The 20,818-nt window shown below is 46.0% G+C and overlaps 1 protein-coding gene across 1 annotated transcript in view; it reads left to right on the forward strand.

The window, feature by feature from the left end:
• LOC142243680 (unconventional myosin-Ig-like) overlaps window positions 1-14,024 on the forward strand; it is a 177,621-nt gene extending 163,597 nt beyond the window's left edge. The window contains exon 22 of the mRNA XM_075315827.1: window positions 13,787-14,024. Within this exon, the coding sequence (XP_075171942.1) occupies window positions 13,787-13,943 (157 nt within the window). The 3' untranslated portion in view covers window positions 13,944-14,024. The remainder of the gene's footprint in view (window positions 1-13,786) is intronic.
• Window positions 14,025-20,818: the final 6,794 nt, after the last annotated feature.

A 20,818-nucleotide genomic window follows, 5' to 3' on the forward strand; every position in this document is an offset into this window, starting at 1 on the left:
AGTACCAGTCTGGACCATCACCACAAAATCAAATCTAGAAAAGAATAAAGCCCATCTAGCCTGCCGAGGATCGAGTCTCCTGCCTGATCCCATAAAGTCAGATTACGCTACAGGGCTTCAGAGACTTGAGCTGCACACACTCCTTAATGGGCTGAACCTTAGGAGGATCCATGCAGAAGCCTTTCACAGACACAATATACCCCACAAAATGAACTTCTTCAAGTGAAAAAAACAACTTTACAGTACAGTGCACACATGTAGCATGTGCGAATTACCATCAGGAGAACACATCAGGATGTCATCTAGATAGAACACCACATATTGACCACTGATATCTCCGAATAAGCCATTCACAAGATTCTGAAAGACACCGGCGCGTTACAAAGTCATCACCGGATCCTCACAGCACTCAGCTTGTTTGTTAAATGCCCTTTTCCACTCATCTCCTTCTCTGATACGGATAAGGTTATACGCACCCCGAGATCCAGCTGGGTGAGTCAATGTGCTCCTAAAAGCTGGTTACCTCCTGATCCCTCTGTACCCTCCATGTTCTTCTGTCCTCCTCCATAAACCTTTTGTCCCCTTATAGATTCCTCCAGAGTTTTCTGTCCTCCTCCATACCCCTCTGTGCCCTTCCAGACTTTTCTGTCCCCTCCAGACTTTTCTGGCCTCCTCCATACCCCTTTCCTCTCCTCCATACCCCTCTGTTCCCTTCCAGACTCAACTGTCCCCTCCATAATTTTTTGTCCTCCATACCACCCTGTGCCCTTCCAGATTTTTCTGTCCCCTCAAGACTTTTCTGTCCTCCTTCATACCCCTTTGCACTACTCCAGACTTCTCTGTCCTCTAAAGACACTTGAATCCTACTCCTGATTCCTCTGTTCTCTGAATATCCTCTGCTCCCTTCTGTCCTCTTCTCCAGAATCATCTGGTAGTAATCTGTCAAACAAAAATGATTGAGCATGTTGAAATCCAATATGTTCTATCCTTGTTTTGAGAAGGATCTGCCAAATGCAAAGTTCCTGGACACCCCCATACACAAAACATGCCTGACCATTGCTTCTAAACCTGGTGGTCTCGGCCCCCTGACATCTGATGTGATTGGCTCCCTGTATCCGGCCGTACACATATTCTAATGTAAAAACCAAGGAGAAAAATTGTATGAAAAATACCCTGAATATAAAATAAATTGCAAGTGCTTAATAACAGGGTACTTAGTGTATACATTTTTGCAAAAAGGTAAAAAGCTGTCTCACCTCGTCACGGTGTACCCATCTGAGACAGTCCCTAACCTACTGAAGTTAAAAACATTATCAATACCTGACTTGGTTTTTTCTAGTCTTAAGGCTGCAACTCACATGCTTAATGTTGCATGTTTACTGAACATTGTTTCAGCTCAGGTTTTTGTGTTTTTTGTATGTTTTCTTGCTTGGTTGCAAGTTGGGGGTGCAGCCCTCCTAGTACTGAGACTGAACAGCTGATTGCGTCTCACTTCACTGTGTATTTAATCTGGGACACAGCTAACCACTTGCCACCATCCATATTGGAGTTCTGACATGACACAAGTCAGGTATTGATAATGTTTTTAACTTCAGTAGGTTAGGGACTGTCTCAGATGGGTACACCGTGACGAGGTGAGACAGCTTTTTACCTTTTTGCAAAAATGTATACACTAAGTACCCTGTTATTATGCACTTGCAATTTATTTTATATTCAGGGTATTTTTCATACAATTTTTCTCCTTGGTTTTTTCTAGTCTTAAGGCTGCAATTCACATGCTTAATGTTGCATGTTTACTGAACATTGTTTCAGCTCAGGTTTTTGTGTTTTTTGTATGTTACCTTGCTTGGTTGCAAGTTGGGGGTGCAGCCCTCCTAATACTGAGACTGAACAACTGATTGCGTCTCACTTTGTTGTGTATTTAATCTGGGACACAGCTGACCACTTGCCACCATTCATATTGGAGTTTGACATGACACAAGTCAGGTATTGATAATGTTTTTAACTTTAGTAGGTTAGGGACTGTCTCAGATGGGTACACCGTGACGAGGTGAGACAGCTTTTTACCTTTTTGCAAAAACATATTCTAATGTGTTTGGGTGTCCAAAAAATCCCGTGATGGTAACGCAACAAATAATTTCTGAAAAGACTTTGAGGAGGAGGAGGAATGGCTGACGGCGGAGGAGCAATGTGCCCAGCAGTCGGAGGGCCACTTTATATGACTGTTACCTGTGACCCCCGCACATCCCCAGAGTCTTGTTATAACGCGGCTCTATAAATCAGACCTGCACCCTCATACATGTCACCCCTAACCAAGCGCAAGGGGAAGGGCAGCACCCGGCATGATTAACGAGGACTGGAGGAGCCAAATCCTCCGACTCCTGACACTGCAGCCTAAAAATGGAACAAGTATAAAATCTGCATCTCAGGTGGGAGAGAAGCCGAGACGCTGCCACCACTCATCACCATGGAAACAAGCCAACACAGGCGACTTTCACACCCCCCTCCCGAAACAACGTGAGGTCCCCTCCCCCACAAGTATGAATTATGACACCTGTCACCTGCAAAATGTGCCAAGGTGCAGATTCACCCAACAGAAGCTATAAATATACAGAGGCTTAAAGGGGTCATCACTCTGCACCCCCGAAAGTACCAAAAAAATTACCGCTGTATTCAGAAATATCAGCAATGTTATCTTCATATAGCGATACATACAGGCAGTATTATAGTAGTTATATTCTTGTATATATGGGAGCAGTATTATAGTAGTTATATTCCTGTACATAGGGGCAGTATTATAGTAGTTATATTCTTGTACATAGGGGACAGTATTATAGTAGTTATATTCTTGTACATAGGGGCAGTATTATAGTAGCTATATTCTTGTACATAGGGGCAGTATTATAGTAGTTATATTCTTGTATATAGGGGCAGTATTATACCGTGTTTCCCCGAAAGTAAGGCCCTGTCTTACATTAATTTTACTCCCAAAAGTCCCACCCTGCCTTACTTTCGGGGGAGGCCTTACATTGGAAAAAAAAAATAACAATTTCCCCCTCCCCCCTCCCCCCTGCAGCCTCCCCATTGTTTGAGAGTCCGGCATCCACCCCATCCTCCCCCCTGCAGCCTCCCCATTGTTTGAGAGTCCGGCATGCACCCCATCCTCCCCCCTGCAGCCTCCCCATTGTTTGAGAGTCCGGAATCCACACACCCCATCCTCCCCCCTGCAGCCTCCCCATTGTTTGAGAGTCCGGAATCCACCCCATCCTCCCCCCTGCAGCCTCTCCATACAGTGGTTCTGCCCCCCACTCTGCCACCACACACACTGACACATACGGTACCGGTACAGACCCACACGGCACCCACACACATATCGTACCGGTACCGTACACACACACACACACACTCTGACACATACAGCCCCCATACACATACCGTACACACACAGAGAGAGAGTTTCGGAACTTACCGTTACTTTCCTTCTGCCGGGGACGCCGGGGACGCTGGACCAATGGGAGCGAGCCTGCAGGCGGTGACGTCGCGGTTGATTCGGCCAATCAGCTGCGAGCCGGCTGACTGGCCAATCACAGCTCGAGCTGATGGCCAGCAGGGAGCCTGTGACGAACAGGCTGATCGGCCAATCAGCATCAAGCAGGAAGAGCGTTGACCTGGGACGCGCCGCAGGCCGGCGAGATTGCGGGGGCCATTCACCGGAGGAGGTATACATTACGCCGCGACCACCACCCATAGGCGGCCTTACATTCCCCGGGCACCCCCGCTACCCTGCCTTACAATCGGGGGGTGCCCTACATTGGCGGACCCCCCCGAAACCCCCACCCTGCCTTACTTTCGGGGGGGTCCTACTTTCGGGGAAACACGGTAGTAGTTATATTCTTGTACATATGAGCAGTATTATAGTAGTTATATTCTTGTACATAGGGGCAGTATTATAGTAGTTATATTCTTGTACATAGGAGCAGTATTATAGTAGTTATATTCTTGTACATAGGGGCAGTATTATAGTAGTTATATTCTTGTACATAGGAGCAGTATTATAGTAGTTATATTCTTGTACATAGGGGCAGTATTATAGTAGTTATATTCTTGTATATAGGGGCAGTATTATAGTAGTTATATCCTTGTACATAGGGAGCAGTATTATAGTAGTTATATTCTTGTATATAGGAGCAGTATTATAGTAGTTATATTCTTGTACATATGAGCAGTATTATAGTAGTTATATTCTTGTATATAGGAGCAGTATTATAGTAGTTATATTCTTGTATATAGGAGCAGTATTATAGTAGTTATATTCTTGTACATATGAGCAGTATTATAGTAGTTATATTCTTGTATATAGGGGCAGTATTATAGTAGTTATATTCTTGTATATAGGAGCAGTATTATAGTAGTTATATTCTTGTACATATGAGCAGTATTATAGTAGTTATATTCTTGTATATAGGAGCAGTATTATAGTAGTTATATTCTTGTACATGGGGGGGGGCAGTATTATAGTAGTTATATTCTTGTACATAGGAGCAGTATTATAGTAGTTATATTCTTGTATATAGGGGCAGTATTATAGTAGTTATATTCTTGTATATAGGGGCAGTATTATAGTAGTTATATTCTTGTATATAGGGGCAGTATTATAGTAGTTATATTCTTGTATATAGGGGCAGTATTATAGTAGTTATATTCTTGTACATAGGAGCAGTATCAGGGTATGTGCGCACGTTGCTTTTTACCTGCTTTTTACCTGCTTTTTTGCTGCTTTTTCTTCTGCGCTTTTTAATGCCAAAATGGATGTGTTCTTCTATTCAAGCAAAGTCTATGGGAATTTGGGTTTCTTGTTCACACTATGTTGTTCAAAATGCTGCCTTTTTGTGGCAGAACTTTGGTCAAAAACTCAGCTTTGCAGTGCAAAACCCAAATAGCAAAAACAATTGACATGTTGCTTCTTTGAAAAGCTGAGTTTTTGACCAAAGTTCTGCCACAAAAAGGCAGCATTTTGAACAACATAGTGTGAACAAGAAACCCAAATTCCCATAGACTTTGCTTGAATAGAAGAACACATCCATTTTGGCATTAAACAGCGCAGAAGAAAAAGCAGCAAAAAAGCAGGTAAAAAGCAGGTAAAAAGCAACGTGCGCACATACCCTTATAGTAGTTATATTCTTGTACATAGGAGCAGTATTATAGTAGTTATTTTCTTGTACATAGGAGCAGTATTATAGTAGTTATATTCTTGTACATAGGGGCAGTATTATAGTAGTTATATTCTTGTATATAGGGGCAGTATTATAGTAGTTATATTCTTGTACATAGGGGGCAGTATTATAGTAGTTATATTCTTGTACATAGGGGCAGTATTATAGTAGTTATATTCTTGTATATAGGGGCAGTATTATAATAGTTATATTCTTGTACATAGGGGGCAGTATTATAGTAGTTATATTCCTGTACATAGGAGCAGTATTATAGTAGTTATATTCTTGTACATAGGGGCAGTATTATAGTAGTTATATTCTTGTATATAGGGGCAGTATTATAATAGTATGCCAATTGGAGAAAAAGAGAAAGAGACATGGATCGCACATCCCAAAAATACATTGATCTAAAGCCGGTAGGCAAAAATTTAAATAGAACGTGAGGTTCTTAGTTACCATTCTGATCAGACTGTATTAAGCCCACTGCCACGTCACGGCGAACCTCTAGAGTGGGTCCCTATCCTAAGCCTTTGTGGTGCGGCACTGTGCACCAACCACTGCTGCAGTGACAAAGCACCAGCAGGGCAGGCGACCCGGTGCCTCACAGCACCCATGCTGCAAGGCAAAGCCCCCAAGGCACCAGGCCGCACTGCCCCACTGTCACGACACCACCACAACAGCGGCCACTGCACAGCACCAACACACAGTGAGAGGAGCTGCGCACTCACCTCCCACTGGCTCCCATAAGTAAACTGGGAGCAAAAAAGGCTGACCCCTCTTGCAGTCTCCTGCTAATTAAAAACACCTGTGCCGAATGGGGGGGAGTGCAGATCCAAGCAAAAAAATAAAGCAGTATTATAATAGTTTTATTCTTGTACATAGGGGCAGTATTATAGTAGTTATATTCCTGTACATAGGGGCAGTATTATAATAGTTTTATTCTTGTACATAGGGGCAGTATTATAGTAGTTATATTCTTGAACATAGGGGCCAGTATTATAGTAGTTATATTCTTGTATATAGGGGCAGTATTATAGTAGTTATATTCCTGTACATAGGGGCAGTATTATAGTAGTTATATTCTTGTACATAGGGGGAGTATTATAGTAGTTATATTCTTGTACATAGGGGCAGTATTATAGTAGTTATATTCTTGTACATAGAGGGCAGTATTATAGTAGTTATATTCTTGTACATAGGGGCAGTATTATAGTAGTTATATTCTTGTACATAGGGGCAGTATTATAGTAGTTATATTCCTGTACATAGGGGCAGTATTATAATAGTTTTATTCTTGTACATAGGGGCAGTATTATAGTAGTTATATTCTTGTACATAGGGGCCAGTATTATAGTAGTTATATTCTTGTACATAGGGGCAGTATTATAGTAGTTATATTCTTGTACATAGGGGCAGTATTATAGTAGTTATATTCTTGTACATAGGGGCAGTATTATAGTAGTTATATTCCTGTACATAGGGGCAGTATTATAGTAGTTATATTCTTGTACATAGGGGGCAGTATTATAGTAGTTATATTCTTGTACATAGGGGCAGTATTATAGTAGTTATATTCTTGTACATAGGGGGCAGTATTATAGTAGTTATATTCTTGTACATAGGGGCAGTATTATAGTAGTTATATTCTTGTACATATGGGCAGTATTATAGTAGTTATATTCTTGTACATAGGGGCAGTATTATAGTACTTATATTCTTGTATATAGGGGCAGTATTATAGTAGTTATATTCTTGTACATGGGGGCAGTATTATAGTAGTTATATTCTTGTACATAGGGGCAGTATTATAGTACTTATATTCTTGTATATAGGGACAGTATTATAGTAGTTATATTCTTGTACATAAGAGCAGTATTATAGTAGTTATATTCTTGTATATAGGGGCAGTATTATAGTAGTTATATTCTTGTACATAGGGGCAGTATTATAATAGTTATATTCTTGTACATAGGGGCAGTATTATAGTAGTTATATTATTGTACATAGGGGGCAGTATTATAGTAGTTATATTCTTGTATATAGGGGCAGTATTATAGTAGCTATATTCTTGTACATAGGGGCAGTATTATAGTAGTTATATTCTTGTACATAGGGGCAGTATTATAGTAGTTATATTCTTGCACATAGGGGCAGTATTATAGTAGTTATATTCTTGTACATAGGGGCAGTATTATAGTAGTTATATTCTTGTACATAGGGGCAGTATTATAGTAGTTATATTCTTGTACATAGGGGCAGTATTATAGTAGATATATTCTTGTACATAGGGGCAGTATTATAGCAGTTATATTCTTGTACATAGGAGCAGTATTATAGCAGTTATATTCTTGTACATAGGGGGTACAATGATATCAGTGCTTCCTTGATGGTGGAATATCCTGTGATTCGTCCTCCTTTGAGGGGGTCGTGTTCGCTGCTTTAGTCTGTGGGGGATAAATGTGATGGAATGAATCGTTGCTTGGGATGGGAATATTTGCCTGTGATCGCAGCATTTGTAGTATATGATAGTTGTAGTTTATGATCAGTGACGTTCCCTTGTTGGTGTTGGGTTTATGATCACATTTTGGGCATTTCTTTATTTCTGTCCTGTTTTTCCTGTTTCCGTTGTGGTTTTTGTAATTCAGATATTTGGGGGTCATTTGTTATTTTTTAATTTTCATGGATGAGATGTTTTGTTCTAAAAAGGCGCAAAATGGTCAGAAATGAAAAGTTTTTTTATTTTGTGTAAAATTCATTTACCCTTTTGTGCCATTATTAAGCATTTGGAGCATAAAACATGAATGAAGACCAGAAGGGGAAAGAAAACAGCGTCTTCAGGAATGATGAATCGTCCTTTGTGTTGGGGGTCCCGCTCGCCCTCGGCTGCTCCTCGTATTTTGCGCTCATCCTCGTGTGCCCTATTTTGTAGGCAGTGTTAATATTAGCAGCAGCCGACTCCTCGCTGCTGAGGCTGACCTATAGACAGTTTGTTACAATGTATCAGTGTAAATATCGGATGGCTGAAATGTGTCCGTCTGAAGAGCGAGCGGATTGTTACTGATACATTGTAGTGAGCCTATTTTAGGGTTTGGAAGGTTTTTAACCTTTGGACGTGAACAAAAATGTCCTAATTCACGTAAAGCGGCAAGAAACCGAAACATGGAGTCTTATTAGAAAAGTGCGGCCCGCTGGGTAATCCGGTGATTATTGGGGTCTCCTCTGTGCACACATTGGTGTTGCATTGTTCTGGTTTTGCTCGCCCCTTGCTCCCTGGCGGTCCGCTGGATAATCCGGTGAGTATTGGGGTCTCCTGTGTGCACACATTGGTGTTGCATTGTTCTGGTTTTGCTCGCCCCTTGCTCCCTGGCGGTCCGCTGGATAATCCGGTGAGTATTGGGGTCTCCTGTGTGCACACATTGGTGTTGCATTGTTCTGGTTTTGCTTGCTTCCTGGCGGTCCGCTGGATATTCTGGTGATTATTGGGGTCTTCTCTGTGCACAGATTCATTGTTCTGGTTTTGCTTGCTTCCTGGCGGGCCGCTGGATAATCCGGTGAGTATTGGGGTCTCCTCTGTGCACACATTGGTGTTGCATTGTTCTGGTTTTGCTTGCCCCTTGCTCCCTGGCGGACCGCTGGATAATCCGGTGAGTATTGGGGTCTCCTCTGTGCACACATTGGTGTTGCATTGTTCTGGTTTTGCTCGCCCCTTGCTCCCTGGCGGACCGCTGGATAATTTAGTGAGTATTGGGGTCTCCCCTGTGCACACATTGGTGTTGCATTGTTCTGGTTTTGCTCGCCCCTTGCTCCCTGGCGGTCCGCTGGATAATCCGGTGAGTATTGGGGTCTCCTGTGTGCACACATTGGTGTTACATTGTTCTCGTTTTGCTTGCTCCCTGGCGGTCCGCTGGATAATCCGGTGAGTATTGGGGTCTCCTCTGTGCACACATTGGTGTTGCATTGTTCTGGTTTTCCTTGCTTCCTGGCGGTCCGCTGGATAATCCGGTGATTATTGGGGTCTCCTCTGTGCACACATTGGTGTTGCATTGTTCTGGTTTTGCTCGCCCCTTGCTCCCTGGCGGACCGCTGGATAATCCGGTGAGTATTGGGGTCTCCTCTGTGCACACATTGGTGTTGCATTGTTCTGGTTATCCTTGCTTCCTGGCGGTCCGCTGGATAATCCGGTGAGTATTGGGGTCTCCTGTGTGCACACATTGGTGTTGCATTGTTCTGGTTTTGCTTGCTCCCTGGCGGCCCGGCTTGGTGTGAGCGGCACATTAGTCAGCGCTGGCTCCGCTCCCCGCGCTGCAGCTTGTTATAAATAGTATATTCTCTAATGCAATCAATTAAAGTCAATTATCCGGCGGTGGCACGCAGCCCCGCTCACACAGGCCTTTGTCTCTCCCCCTCATGCTGCCCATTAGAGGCTGAGTGGCCCACAGATCCCTATCTGCACCATGTGCCCAGGTCACCGGGGAAGGGGGGCGCAGGATGTGAAGTCAGAGCCCCCCGTCCTGGCGCAGTTCTCGGGGCAGTGGCTCATCCTTTCTATATCCCCCCCATATAACAATGAGCCCTTGTGACACTGCGGATGGTTCACGAGCTGGTCCTGTGAATCATGGGAAGTAGTGGGCACTGTGCGCTGATTACAGACCCTATAAAAGCCCAAGAGTGTCCAGCCGGACCCCCTGAGCAGCCCCCTGGTGATACCCCGAGGAGGGGGCAGGACGGCAGGCTCTCAGTCACTGCACTGCTGTCAGTCCTGGCCGGCCAGATGGTCAGCAGAGGTCATGTGCCGGTGCAGGTCGTCCATGTGATGCTTGGCAGGTGTTTAGGGGACACCGCGTGCAGAGCCGCAGGGGCCCCAGCTCGGGCCTACTAGTACAGATGGGGCAGGCTCAATGGCTATCATTGTGGGGGCACTGTGCGTGACCATGGTGAGGCACTGAGGCCATCATGGAGGCATTGTGCCCATTATGGGTTCTCTAATGCAGTATCATTGTGGGGTCCTTTATTATGAGGGCGATGTCACTGACATTTGTGGGGCGGTATGGCTGTCGTGGGGGCATTGTGTCTATTATGGGATCTCTATGGCTATCATTATGGGAGATATGACCATTATTATGGGGGCATTTTGCCTGAGAATTAAGGCGTCTCTGTCACTTTCTTGAGAATCTGTGATATATTTGGGTGCTTTATGGGTATTGTTAGTGTACGGTGGCTGCCAATGCCAGGGGCTCCACGGCTATAAGTGACACTGAGGCTTTCCATTGGGGATGCGTCATGTCTATCAGGGAGGCACCGAGGAGGGGGGCAGAGGCCGAAAACTGGGGGTGGTAAGGGGGGAGTTTATATGGCTACTATTATGGCTGACACTGAAAATCTTATATCAAGTATATGATGCACTGGTGAATACACACAGTATATGGCCCCTGTGCAAGAACAGTATATGGCCCTGTGCAAGAACAGTATATGGCCCTGTGCAAGAACAGTATATGGCCCTGTGCAAGAACAGTATATGGCCCTGTGCAAGAACAGTATATGGCCCTGTGCAAGAACAGTATATGGCCCCTGTGCAAGAACAGTATATGGCCCCTGTGCAAGAACAGTATATGGCCCCTGTGCAAGAACAGTATATGGGCCCTGTGCAAGAACAGTATATGGCCCTGTGCAAGAACAGTATATGGCCCTGTGCAAGAACAGTATATGCCCCTGTGCAAGAACAGTATATGGCCCTGTGCAAGAACAGTATATGGCCCTGTGCAACAACAGTATATGGCCCTGTGCAAGAACAGTATATGGCCCTGTGCAAGAACAGTATATGGCCCCTGTGCAAGAACAGTATATGGCCCCTGTGCAAGAACAGTATATGGCCCTGTGCAAGAACAGTATATGGGCACTGTGCAAGAACAGTATATGGCCCCTGTGCAAGAACAGTATATGGCCCCTGTGCAAGAACAGTATATGGCCCTGTGCAAGAACAGTATATGGCTCCTGTGCAAGAACAGTATATGGCCCCTGTGCAAGAACAGTATATGGCCCCTGTGCAAGAACAGTATATGGCCCCTGTGCAAGAACAGTATATGGCCCCTGTGCAAGAACAGTATATGGCCCCTGTGCAAGAACAGTATATGGCCCCTGTGCAAGAACAGTATATGGCCCCTGTGCAAGAACAGTATATGGCCCCTGTGCAAGAACAGTATATGGCCCCAGAGCAAGGACAGTATATGGCCCTGTGCAAGAACAGTATATGGCCCCTGTGCAAGAACAGTATATGCCCCTGTGCAGAAACAGTATATGGCCCCTGTGCAAGAACAGTATATGGCCCCTGTACAAGAACAGTATATGGCCCTGTGCAAGAACAGTATATGGCCCTGTGCAAGAACAGTATATGGCCCCTGTGCAAGAACAGTATATGGGTCCTGTGCAAGAACAGTATATGGCCCCTGTGCAAGAACAGTATATGGGCCCTGTGCAAGAACAGTATATGGGCCCTGTGCAAGAACAGTATATGGGTCCTGTGCAAGAACAGTATATGGCCCCTGTGCAGGAACAGTATATGGCCCCTGTGCAAGAACAGTATATGGGTCCTGTGCAAGAACAGTATATGGCCCCTGTGCAGGAACAGTATATGGCCCCTGTGCAAGAACAGTATATGGGTCCTGTGCAAGAACAGTATATGGCCCTGTGCAAGAACAGTATATGCCCCTGTGCAAGAACAATATATGACCCTGTGCAAGAACAGTATATGGCCCTGTGCAAGAACAGTATATGGCTCCTGTGCAAGAACAGTATATGGGTCCTGTGCAAGAACAGTATATGAGTCCTGTGCAAGAACAGTATATGGCCCTGTGCAAGAACAGTATATGGCCCTGTGCAAGAACAGTATATGGGCCCTGTGCAAGAACAGTATATGGGCCCTGTGCAAGAACAGTATATGGGTCCTGTGCAAGAACAGTATATGGCCCTGTGCAAGAACAGTATATGGGCCCTGTGCAAGAACAGTATATGGCCCTGTGCAAGAACAGTATATGGCCCTGTGCAAGAACAGTATATGGGTCCTGTGCAAGAACAGTATATGGCCCTGTGCAAGAACAGTATATGGCCCTGTGCAAGAACAGTATATGGCCCTGTGCAAGAACAGTATATGGGCCCTGTGCAAGAACAGTATATGGGCCCTGTGCAAGAACAGTATATGGGTCCTGTGCAAGAACAGTATATGGCCCTGTGCAAGAACAGTATATGGGCCCTGTGCAAGAACAGTATATGGCCCTGTGCAAGAACAGTATATGGCCCTGTGCAAGAACAGTATATGGGTCCTGTGCAAGAACAGTATATGGCCCTGTGCAAGAACAGTATATGGCCCTGTGCAAGAACAGTATATGGGCCCTGTGCAAGAACAGTATATGGCCCCTGTGCAAGAACAGTATATGGGCCCTGTGCAAGAACAGTATATGGCCCTGTGCAAGAACAGTATATGGCCCTGTGCAAGAACAGTATATGGCCCCTGTGCAAGAACAGTATATGGCCCTGTGCAAGAACAGTATATGGCCCCTGTGCAAGAACAGTATATGGCCCTGTGCAAGAACAGTATATGGGCCCTGTGCAAGAACAGTATATGGCCCTGTGCAAGAACAGTATATGGCCCCTGTACAAGAACAGTATATGGCCCTGTGCAAGAACAGTATATGGGCCCTGTGCAAGAACAGTATATGGCCCCTGTACAAGAACAGTATATGGCCCTGTGCAAGAACAGTATATGGCCCTGTGCAAGAACAGTATATGGCCCCTGTGCAAGAACAGTATATGGCCCCTGTGCAAGAACAGTATATGGCCCCTGTGCAAGAACAGTATATGGCCCCTGTGCAAGAACAGTATATGGCCCCTGTGCAAGAACAGTATATGCCCCTGTGCAAGAACAGTATATGGCCCCTGTGCAAGAACAGTATATGGCCCCTGTGCAAGAACAGTATATGGCCCTGTGCAAGAACAGTATATGGCCCTGTGCAAGAACAGTATATGGCCCTGTGCAAGAACAGTATATGGCCCCTGTGCAAGAACAGTATATGGCCCTGTGCAAGAACAGTATATGGCCCTGTGCAAGAACAGTATATGGCCCTGTGCAAGAACAGTATATGGCCCTGTGCAAGAACAGTATATGGCCCCTGTGCAAGAACAGTATATGGCCCTGTGCAAGAACAGTATATGGCCCTGTGCAAGAACAGTATATGACCCCTGTGCAAGGACAGTATATGGCCCCTGTGCAAGAACAGTATATGGCCCTGTGCAAGAACAGTATATGGCCCTGTGCAAGAACAGTATATGACCCCTGTGCAAGGACAGTATATGGGCCTGTGCAGCCCAAGAGCTCATAAAAATGCAAAATTGCCCCTGCGTTGGAGTTTGGAGGTAGAAATGGGCCCATTTATCTCTTTGTTCCCTGTGCAGCCGCACAGGTTGCACCATTGATATGTCCACCCTTGATATGATGATTTTGTACGCAGCTTTGGATGTGACTGGAGTAGAGCCGGTGGGTTTCGTTTGTAGTGATCCTCATGTTTCTCTTCTTCCCACAGAACACATCAGGAATTCTCCGTGAAAGTCACCAATCGCATCCAGATGAACGACCGAGGCCGACAGCGGCCGATATCCGTGGAGATGAGAGCCGACATTGAGAAGCCAGACTTCCGCAAGTGCCGCATCGGTTTGGTGCTGCGCTGGCCGGGGATCTGACCCCAGGACTGAGGGAAATCGGAGAATTTTGCTGCTTTAAACGTCAAACTATTTTATAAAGTTGCCAAATAATAAACCTTACCTGCTGTTCTGGAGGCTCCGATCTGTCAGTCTGCTCAGAATGTCACCTGGTAGAGCTGCAGTTTGTGCTTCAGAGCTGCATTTGCTTTTATAACTAGAGACAGAAAGTTGCATTTATAGTTCGTTAAAGTTTGGTCTCCCATCTAAGATCCTACATGTGTCCACAGGACGGTTCTGGTGTCCACAGGACGGTTCTGGTGTCCACAGGACGGTTCTGGTGTCCACGGGACGGTTCTGGTGTCCACGGGACGGTTCTGGTGTCCACGGGACGGTTCTGGTGTCCACGGGACGGTTCTGGTGTCCACGGGACGGTTCTGGTGTCCACAGGACGGTTCTGGTGTCTCGCCGCCCCCTCCCCATGTTACTCCCAATATAACGTAGCACTACAGGCCACATAGGGAAGAGGCCGCCGGGCACAGAGCAGTGTTTAATGCCTTTCTTCACAGCTAAAGGCAAAACAAAACTGCACGGAGGTCATTTAAACCTGGTACATTGTGTGATTCCTTACGGAGCGACTGAGGGGGAGAAAAACGCTAAATAAAACTCCCATTTCACTCCTCGGACCCTGTACTGGGAATGGCACAATGTATCAGTGTTGTATTAGGATCCAAGATCTGCAGGAGCAGAGATCTAACTTCTGCCACTGCCGAGACCCGGTCATAGACCCCCGGTGCCTCACTCCTCATATCTGAAGACGCCACAGATCGGGAGGTTTATTTATGGCTGCGGCACAATCCTGTCTGCACAGAAACCTCATAAGTCAGAGCTACAAGAGGGAGAAGCAGAGCTTGTGCGGCCGCACCGAAACATTGCAACAAATCGGCTGAAAACCTGTAATTATACTACTCAAAGCTGAAGGTTTAAAAAACTGTATCCAGGCAATCAGTCCTCATACTCCGCACAACACTCTCCTGGACTCCAGACTGATGCAACAAAGTATCAACTGAGGGGAAGATGGCTTACAGCCCATGAATGTAAGGCATTATTAAGATCCTGTCTGCAGCCACCACTAGGGGGAGCTCCCTGTATACAGAGATACATGATAAGATCCTGTCTGCAGCCACCACTAGGGGGAGCTCCCTGTATACAGAGATACATGATAAGATCCTGTCTGCAGCCACCACTAGGGGGAGTTCCCTGTATACAGAGATACATGATAAGATCCTGTCTGCAGCCACCACTAGGGGGAGCTCCCTGTATACAGAGATACATGATAAGATCCTGTCTGCAGTCACCACTAGGGGGAGCTCCCTGTATACAGAGATACATGATAAGATCCTGTCTGCAGCCACCACTAGGGGGAGCTCCCTGTATACAGAGGTACATGATAAGATCCTGTCTGCAGTCACCACTAGGGGGAGCTCCCTGTATACAGAGATACATGATAAGATCCTGTCTGCAGCCACCACTAGGGGGAGTTCCCTGTATACAGAGATACATGATAAGATCCTGTCTGCAGCCACCACTAGGGGGAGCTCCCTGTATACAGAGATACATGATAAGATCCTGTCTGCAGCCACCACTAGGGGGAGTTCCCTGTATACAGAGATACATGATAAGATCCTGTCTGCAGCCACCACTAGGGGGAGCTCCCTGTATACAGAGATACATGATAAGATCCTGTCTGCAGTCACCACTAGGGGGAGCTCCCTGTATACAGAGATACATGATAAGATCCTGTCTGCAGCCACCACTAGGGGGAGCTCCCTGTATACAGAGATACATGATAAGATCCTGTCTGCAGCCACCACTAGAGGAACTCCCTGTATACAGAGATATATGATAAGATCCTGTCTGCAGCCACCACTAGGGGGAGCTCCCTGTATACAGAGATACATGATAAGATCCTGTCTGCAGTCACCACTAGGGGGAGCTCCCTGTATACAGAGATAGAGGATAAGATCCTGTCTGCAGTCACCACTAGGGGGAGCTCCCTGTATACAGAGATACATGATAAGATCCTGTCTGCAGTCACCACTAGAGGAACTCCCGGTATACACTGATACATGATAAGATTCTGTCTGCAGCCACCACTAGGGGGAGCTCCCTGTATACACTGATACATGATAAGATCCTGTCTGCAGCCACCACTAGGGGGAGCTCCCTGTATACAGAGATATATAAGATCCTGTCTGCAGCCACCACTAGGGGGAGCTCCCTGTATACAGAGATATATAATAAGATCCTGTCTGCAGCCACCGCTAGGGGGAGCTCCCTGTATACAGAGATACATGACAAGATCCTGTCTGCAGCCATCACTAGGGGGAGCTCCCTGTATACAGAGATACATGACAAGATCCTGTCTGCAGCCATCACTAGGGGGAGCTCCCTGTATACAGAGATACATGACAAGATCCTGTCTGCAGCCATCACTAGGGGAAGCTCCCTGTATACAGAGATACATGATAAGATCCTGTCTGCAGCCACCACTAGAGGGAGCTCCCTGTATACAGAGATACATGATAAGATCCTGTCTGCAGCCACCACTAGGGGGAGCTCCCTGTATACAGAGATACATGATAAGATCCTGTCTGCAGCCACCACTAGGGGGAGTTCCCTGTATACAGAGATATATAATAAGATCCTGTCTGCAGCCACCACTAGGGGGAGCTCCCTGTATACAGAGATACATGACAAGATCCTGTCTGCAGCCATCACTAGGGGGAGCTCCCTGTATACAGAGATACATGATAAGATCCTGTCTGCAGCCACCACTAGAGTGAGCTCCCTGTATACAGAGATACATGATAAGATCCTATCTGCAGCCACCACTAGGGGGAGCTCCCTGTATACAGAGATACATGATAAGATCCTGTCTGCAGCCACCACTAGGGGGAGCTCCCTGTATACAGAGATACATGACAAGATCCTGTCTGCAGCCACCACTAGGGGGAGCTCCCTGTATACAGAGATATATAATAAGATCCTGTCTGCAGCCACCACTAGGGGGAGCTCCCTGTATACAGAGATACATGACAAGATCCTGTCTGCAGCCACCACTAGGGGGAGCTCCCTGTATACAGAGATACATGACAAGATCCTGTCTGCAGCCATCACTAGGGGGAGCTCCCTGTATACAGAGATACATGATAAGATCCTGTCTGCAGCCACCACTAGGGGGAGCTCCCTGTATACAGAGATACATGATAAGATCCTGTCTGCAGTCACCACTAGGGGGAGCTCCCTGTATACAGAGATACATGATAAGATCCTGTCTGCAGCCACCACTAGGGGGAGCTCCCTGTATACAGAGATACATGACAAGATCCTGTCTGCAGCCATCACTAGGGGGAGCTCCCTGTATACAGAGATACATGATAAGGTCCTGTCTGCAGCCACCACTAGAGGGAGCTCCCTGTATACAGAGATACATGATAAGATCCTGTCTGCAGCCACCACTAGGGGGAGCTCCCTGTATACAGAGATACATGATAAGGTCCTGTCTGCAGCCACCACTAGAGGGAGCTTTCTGTATGCAGATTGCTTAGGCTTATACACAGTAACACATTTTCAGCAATGTCGTCTGATCGTTACATGTTGCTTCGGACTCTTTCCTGGAATACTTTTCAATGTGAAGTAAGGAGTCAGAACAGAAATCCATTTTTATCATTTTATTTTATTGAAAAGTGCCACTGTCCCATCAGTCGGAGGGTGATCTTTCCCTGACAGTGCCCACATTACCCGCAGTACCCAGGCTCGATCCAGCAACCACACATCCTGCACAGACAAGACAAACCTACAAATATCCATTTTTTTCCCCCCTTCCCCCCCCCTTCTCAAAAATGTCCCCAGCACATTTCTCTGCTTCCAGCCCCATCCTGACATCTACATGTACACGTCATACACGGGCGACCATATTGTGTCTTCACGGTACTTCCTGAGGTGAAGCCTTGTGGAGCCCGAGGTGCTCGTCCCGCAATCCAATGTAAAGTAGGTAAAGTCCACGGAGCCCCCGTCCCCCGCTCCCGATCCAGGCGAGCGCTGGAAAGCGGAGGGAGACTTTTTGCTTTTCCGTTTTGTAATTTCTCAAGTCAAGAAGAAAACAATAATTTCCAGTGTCAGCACATAGAAAAAAAGTCTATACAAGCGAAACGCGCGTCGTCCATAGAAACACAAAAGAAATCCGCAGGAGATGAGGGTTTTTTTCACATTTTTTTCTGTTCCCTTATAAATTAAATCATTTACAAATTGAGGGAAAAAAAATCTTCAAACACAGAATTCATGCAGCACACACACCGAGACATGGAAATATCATCACCGCCTCTAATATATACAGTCCTGCGCCCCACCGCCATGGTATAGGGCGTCACTCCAGTGTGGTGACGTATAAGTGCCAGGTCTATTACATCCACATCTATCATTGACAAAATAGAAGAACAGATTGAGCTGATCTATCGAGAAATCGGGAACATCAATCCGCTGTAATCATCAGACTTTATCAATTATTATCAATACTCGGCCCCAGGGGTTAATCAGCTTTGTCAGCTCAGACCTGCAAATGATAAACAATCACCCCCCAAAAATAAAAGGTGCTCAGGATCAGTAAAACATGGCTGCTCTTCTGGAAACAGCGCCCCACGTGTCCTCAGGCTGTGCGTGGTATTGCAGCTCATCCCCATTCACTTCACTGCAGGTCACACATCCTCAATATTTTAGATTTTAGCCTCAATATAATAAAATAAATAAACTCTTCATTTTTTAGCAAATCTTATTTGACCCCAGGGGTGCTCGGAGTATATACAGATATTGCTGGCAATGATCGGCTGCAGCCTCTTAGTTATGATATAGGAATCGGCCAAAAAGGGGACAAATCTTTTCAAGTTTGTTAAGTTTCATTCTATTCCTTATTTCACAGCAAAAAGTCTGTGCAGAATGTAGAGTCAGTGAACTGTGCAGCAAATAATACCAGTCTGTGCAGCACAGAGATGCAGTCTACCTGTACAGCAGATAATACATGTCTGTGCAGTACAGCGAGGCTTTTACTGTACAGCAGATAATACATGTCTGTGCAGTACAGCGAGGCTTTTACTGTACAGCAGATAATACAAGTCTATGCAGCGTGGAGATGCAGTCTGTTTTACTGCAGATAATATAGGTCTGTGCAGCAAAATACAAGTCAGTGCAATATGGAGAGGCAGTTTACTGCACAGCAGAGTACAAGTCTGCAGCAGGATACTTTAGAGAAGATAATACAAGTCTGTGCAGCAAATGAGGCAGTCTACTGTAAAACAGACTACAAGTATGTGCAGCATGGATATGCAGTTGGCTGTATAGCAAATAAAACAAATCTATGCAGTATGAAGAATGAAATCTACTTTACTGCACATAAGACAGATCTGTGTGGAATAAAGATGCAGTGTACTGTGCAGCAAATAATATTAGTCTCTGCAGTATAATGATGTGGTTTACTGTACAGCAGACAATACAGGTCTGTGCAGCACAGAGATGCAGTGAACTTTACAGCAGATAATAAAGTTCTGTGCAGCATCAAGATGCACTCTACTGTATAGCCAATAATACAGGTCTGTGCAATACAGAGATGCACTTTACTGTACAGCAGATAATACAAGTCTGTGCAAAACAGATGCAGTGAACTTTACAGCAGATAATACAGGTCTGTGCAGCATTAAGATCCACTCTATTGTACAGCAGATAATTCAAGTCTGTGCAGCATCAAGATGCACTCTACTGTACAGCAGATAAAAGAAGTCTGTGCAACACAGATGCAGTGAACTTTACAGCAGATCATACAGGTCTGTGAAGCATTAAGATCCACTCTACTATACAACAGATAATACAAGTTTGTGCAGCATCAAGATCCACTCTACTGTACAGCAGATAACACAAGTCTGTGCAGCATCAATATGTACTCTACTGTACAGCAGATAAAACAAGTCTGTGTCTGTATAGCATCATGATGCACTCTACTGTACAGCAGATAATACAAATCTGTGCAACACAGATACATAGTGAACTTTACAGCAGATAATACAAGTCTGTGCAGCACCAAGTTGCGGGCTGTTGTACAGCAAACAATACAAGCCTATGCAGCATGAAGATGCAGTCTACTGTACAGTAAATAATACAGTTGTGCAGTATAGAGATGAAGTCCACCATACACAGATAATATCAGTCTGTGCAGCACGGAGATGCAGTCTACAGTACAGCAGTTCGGGGAAGCAGTGTAATGTATAGTGGAGTGCTGTGATCTCAGTAGTGACAAGCGCTTTCCAGTGGAGGCTAGCCCGGCTGGTAACAGGCGCAGCACTGGTTATACTGGGAGGACAGCTGGAATGGCCCATACATTAGAGGAACGTCGGGCAAACCTGCTGGGGCCAGCGGCCCACCTAATGTGTGTGGGGGGTCCTGACGTACCCCCCTGCAGATGTCGGAGGGAACATGCCCTATTCTGTGCTCCTGCGGGAGATCAGGCGGCTATAGATGCCGCAGCGGCGCATTACCCTCTCCATTCATTCCGCCACCATTACCTTCCTGGCCATAAAGCATGAATTCTCAGAAATCCTCTCTTATCCTGCTGATAATGACCTCTTCAGCCATCTCTACAGTCCCTGACAGCCCTGCACCCTCCTATCCCCGGCGGCCCTGCACCCTCCCATCCCCGGCGGCCCTGCACCCTCCCATCCCCGGCGGCCCTGCACCCTCCCATCCCCGGCGGCCCTGCACCCTCCTATCCCCGGCGGCCTTGCACCCTCCCATCCCCTGCGGCCCTGCACCCTCCCATCCCCGGCGGCCCTGCACCCTCCCATCCCCGACGGCCCTGCACCCTCCCATCC

The sequence above is a fragment of the Anomaloglossus baeobatrachus genome, chromosome 6 (genome assembly GCF_048569485.1).
Source record: "Anomaloglossus baeobatrachus isolate aAnoBae1 chromosome 6, aAnoBae1.hap1, whole genome shotgun sequence".
Classification (NCBI taxonomy): Eukaryota; Metazoa; Chordata; class Amphibia; order Anura; family Aromobatidae; genus Anomaloglossus; species Anomaloglossus baeobatrachus.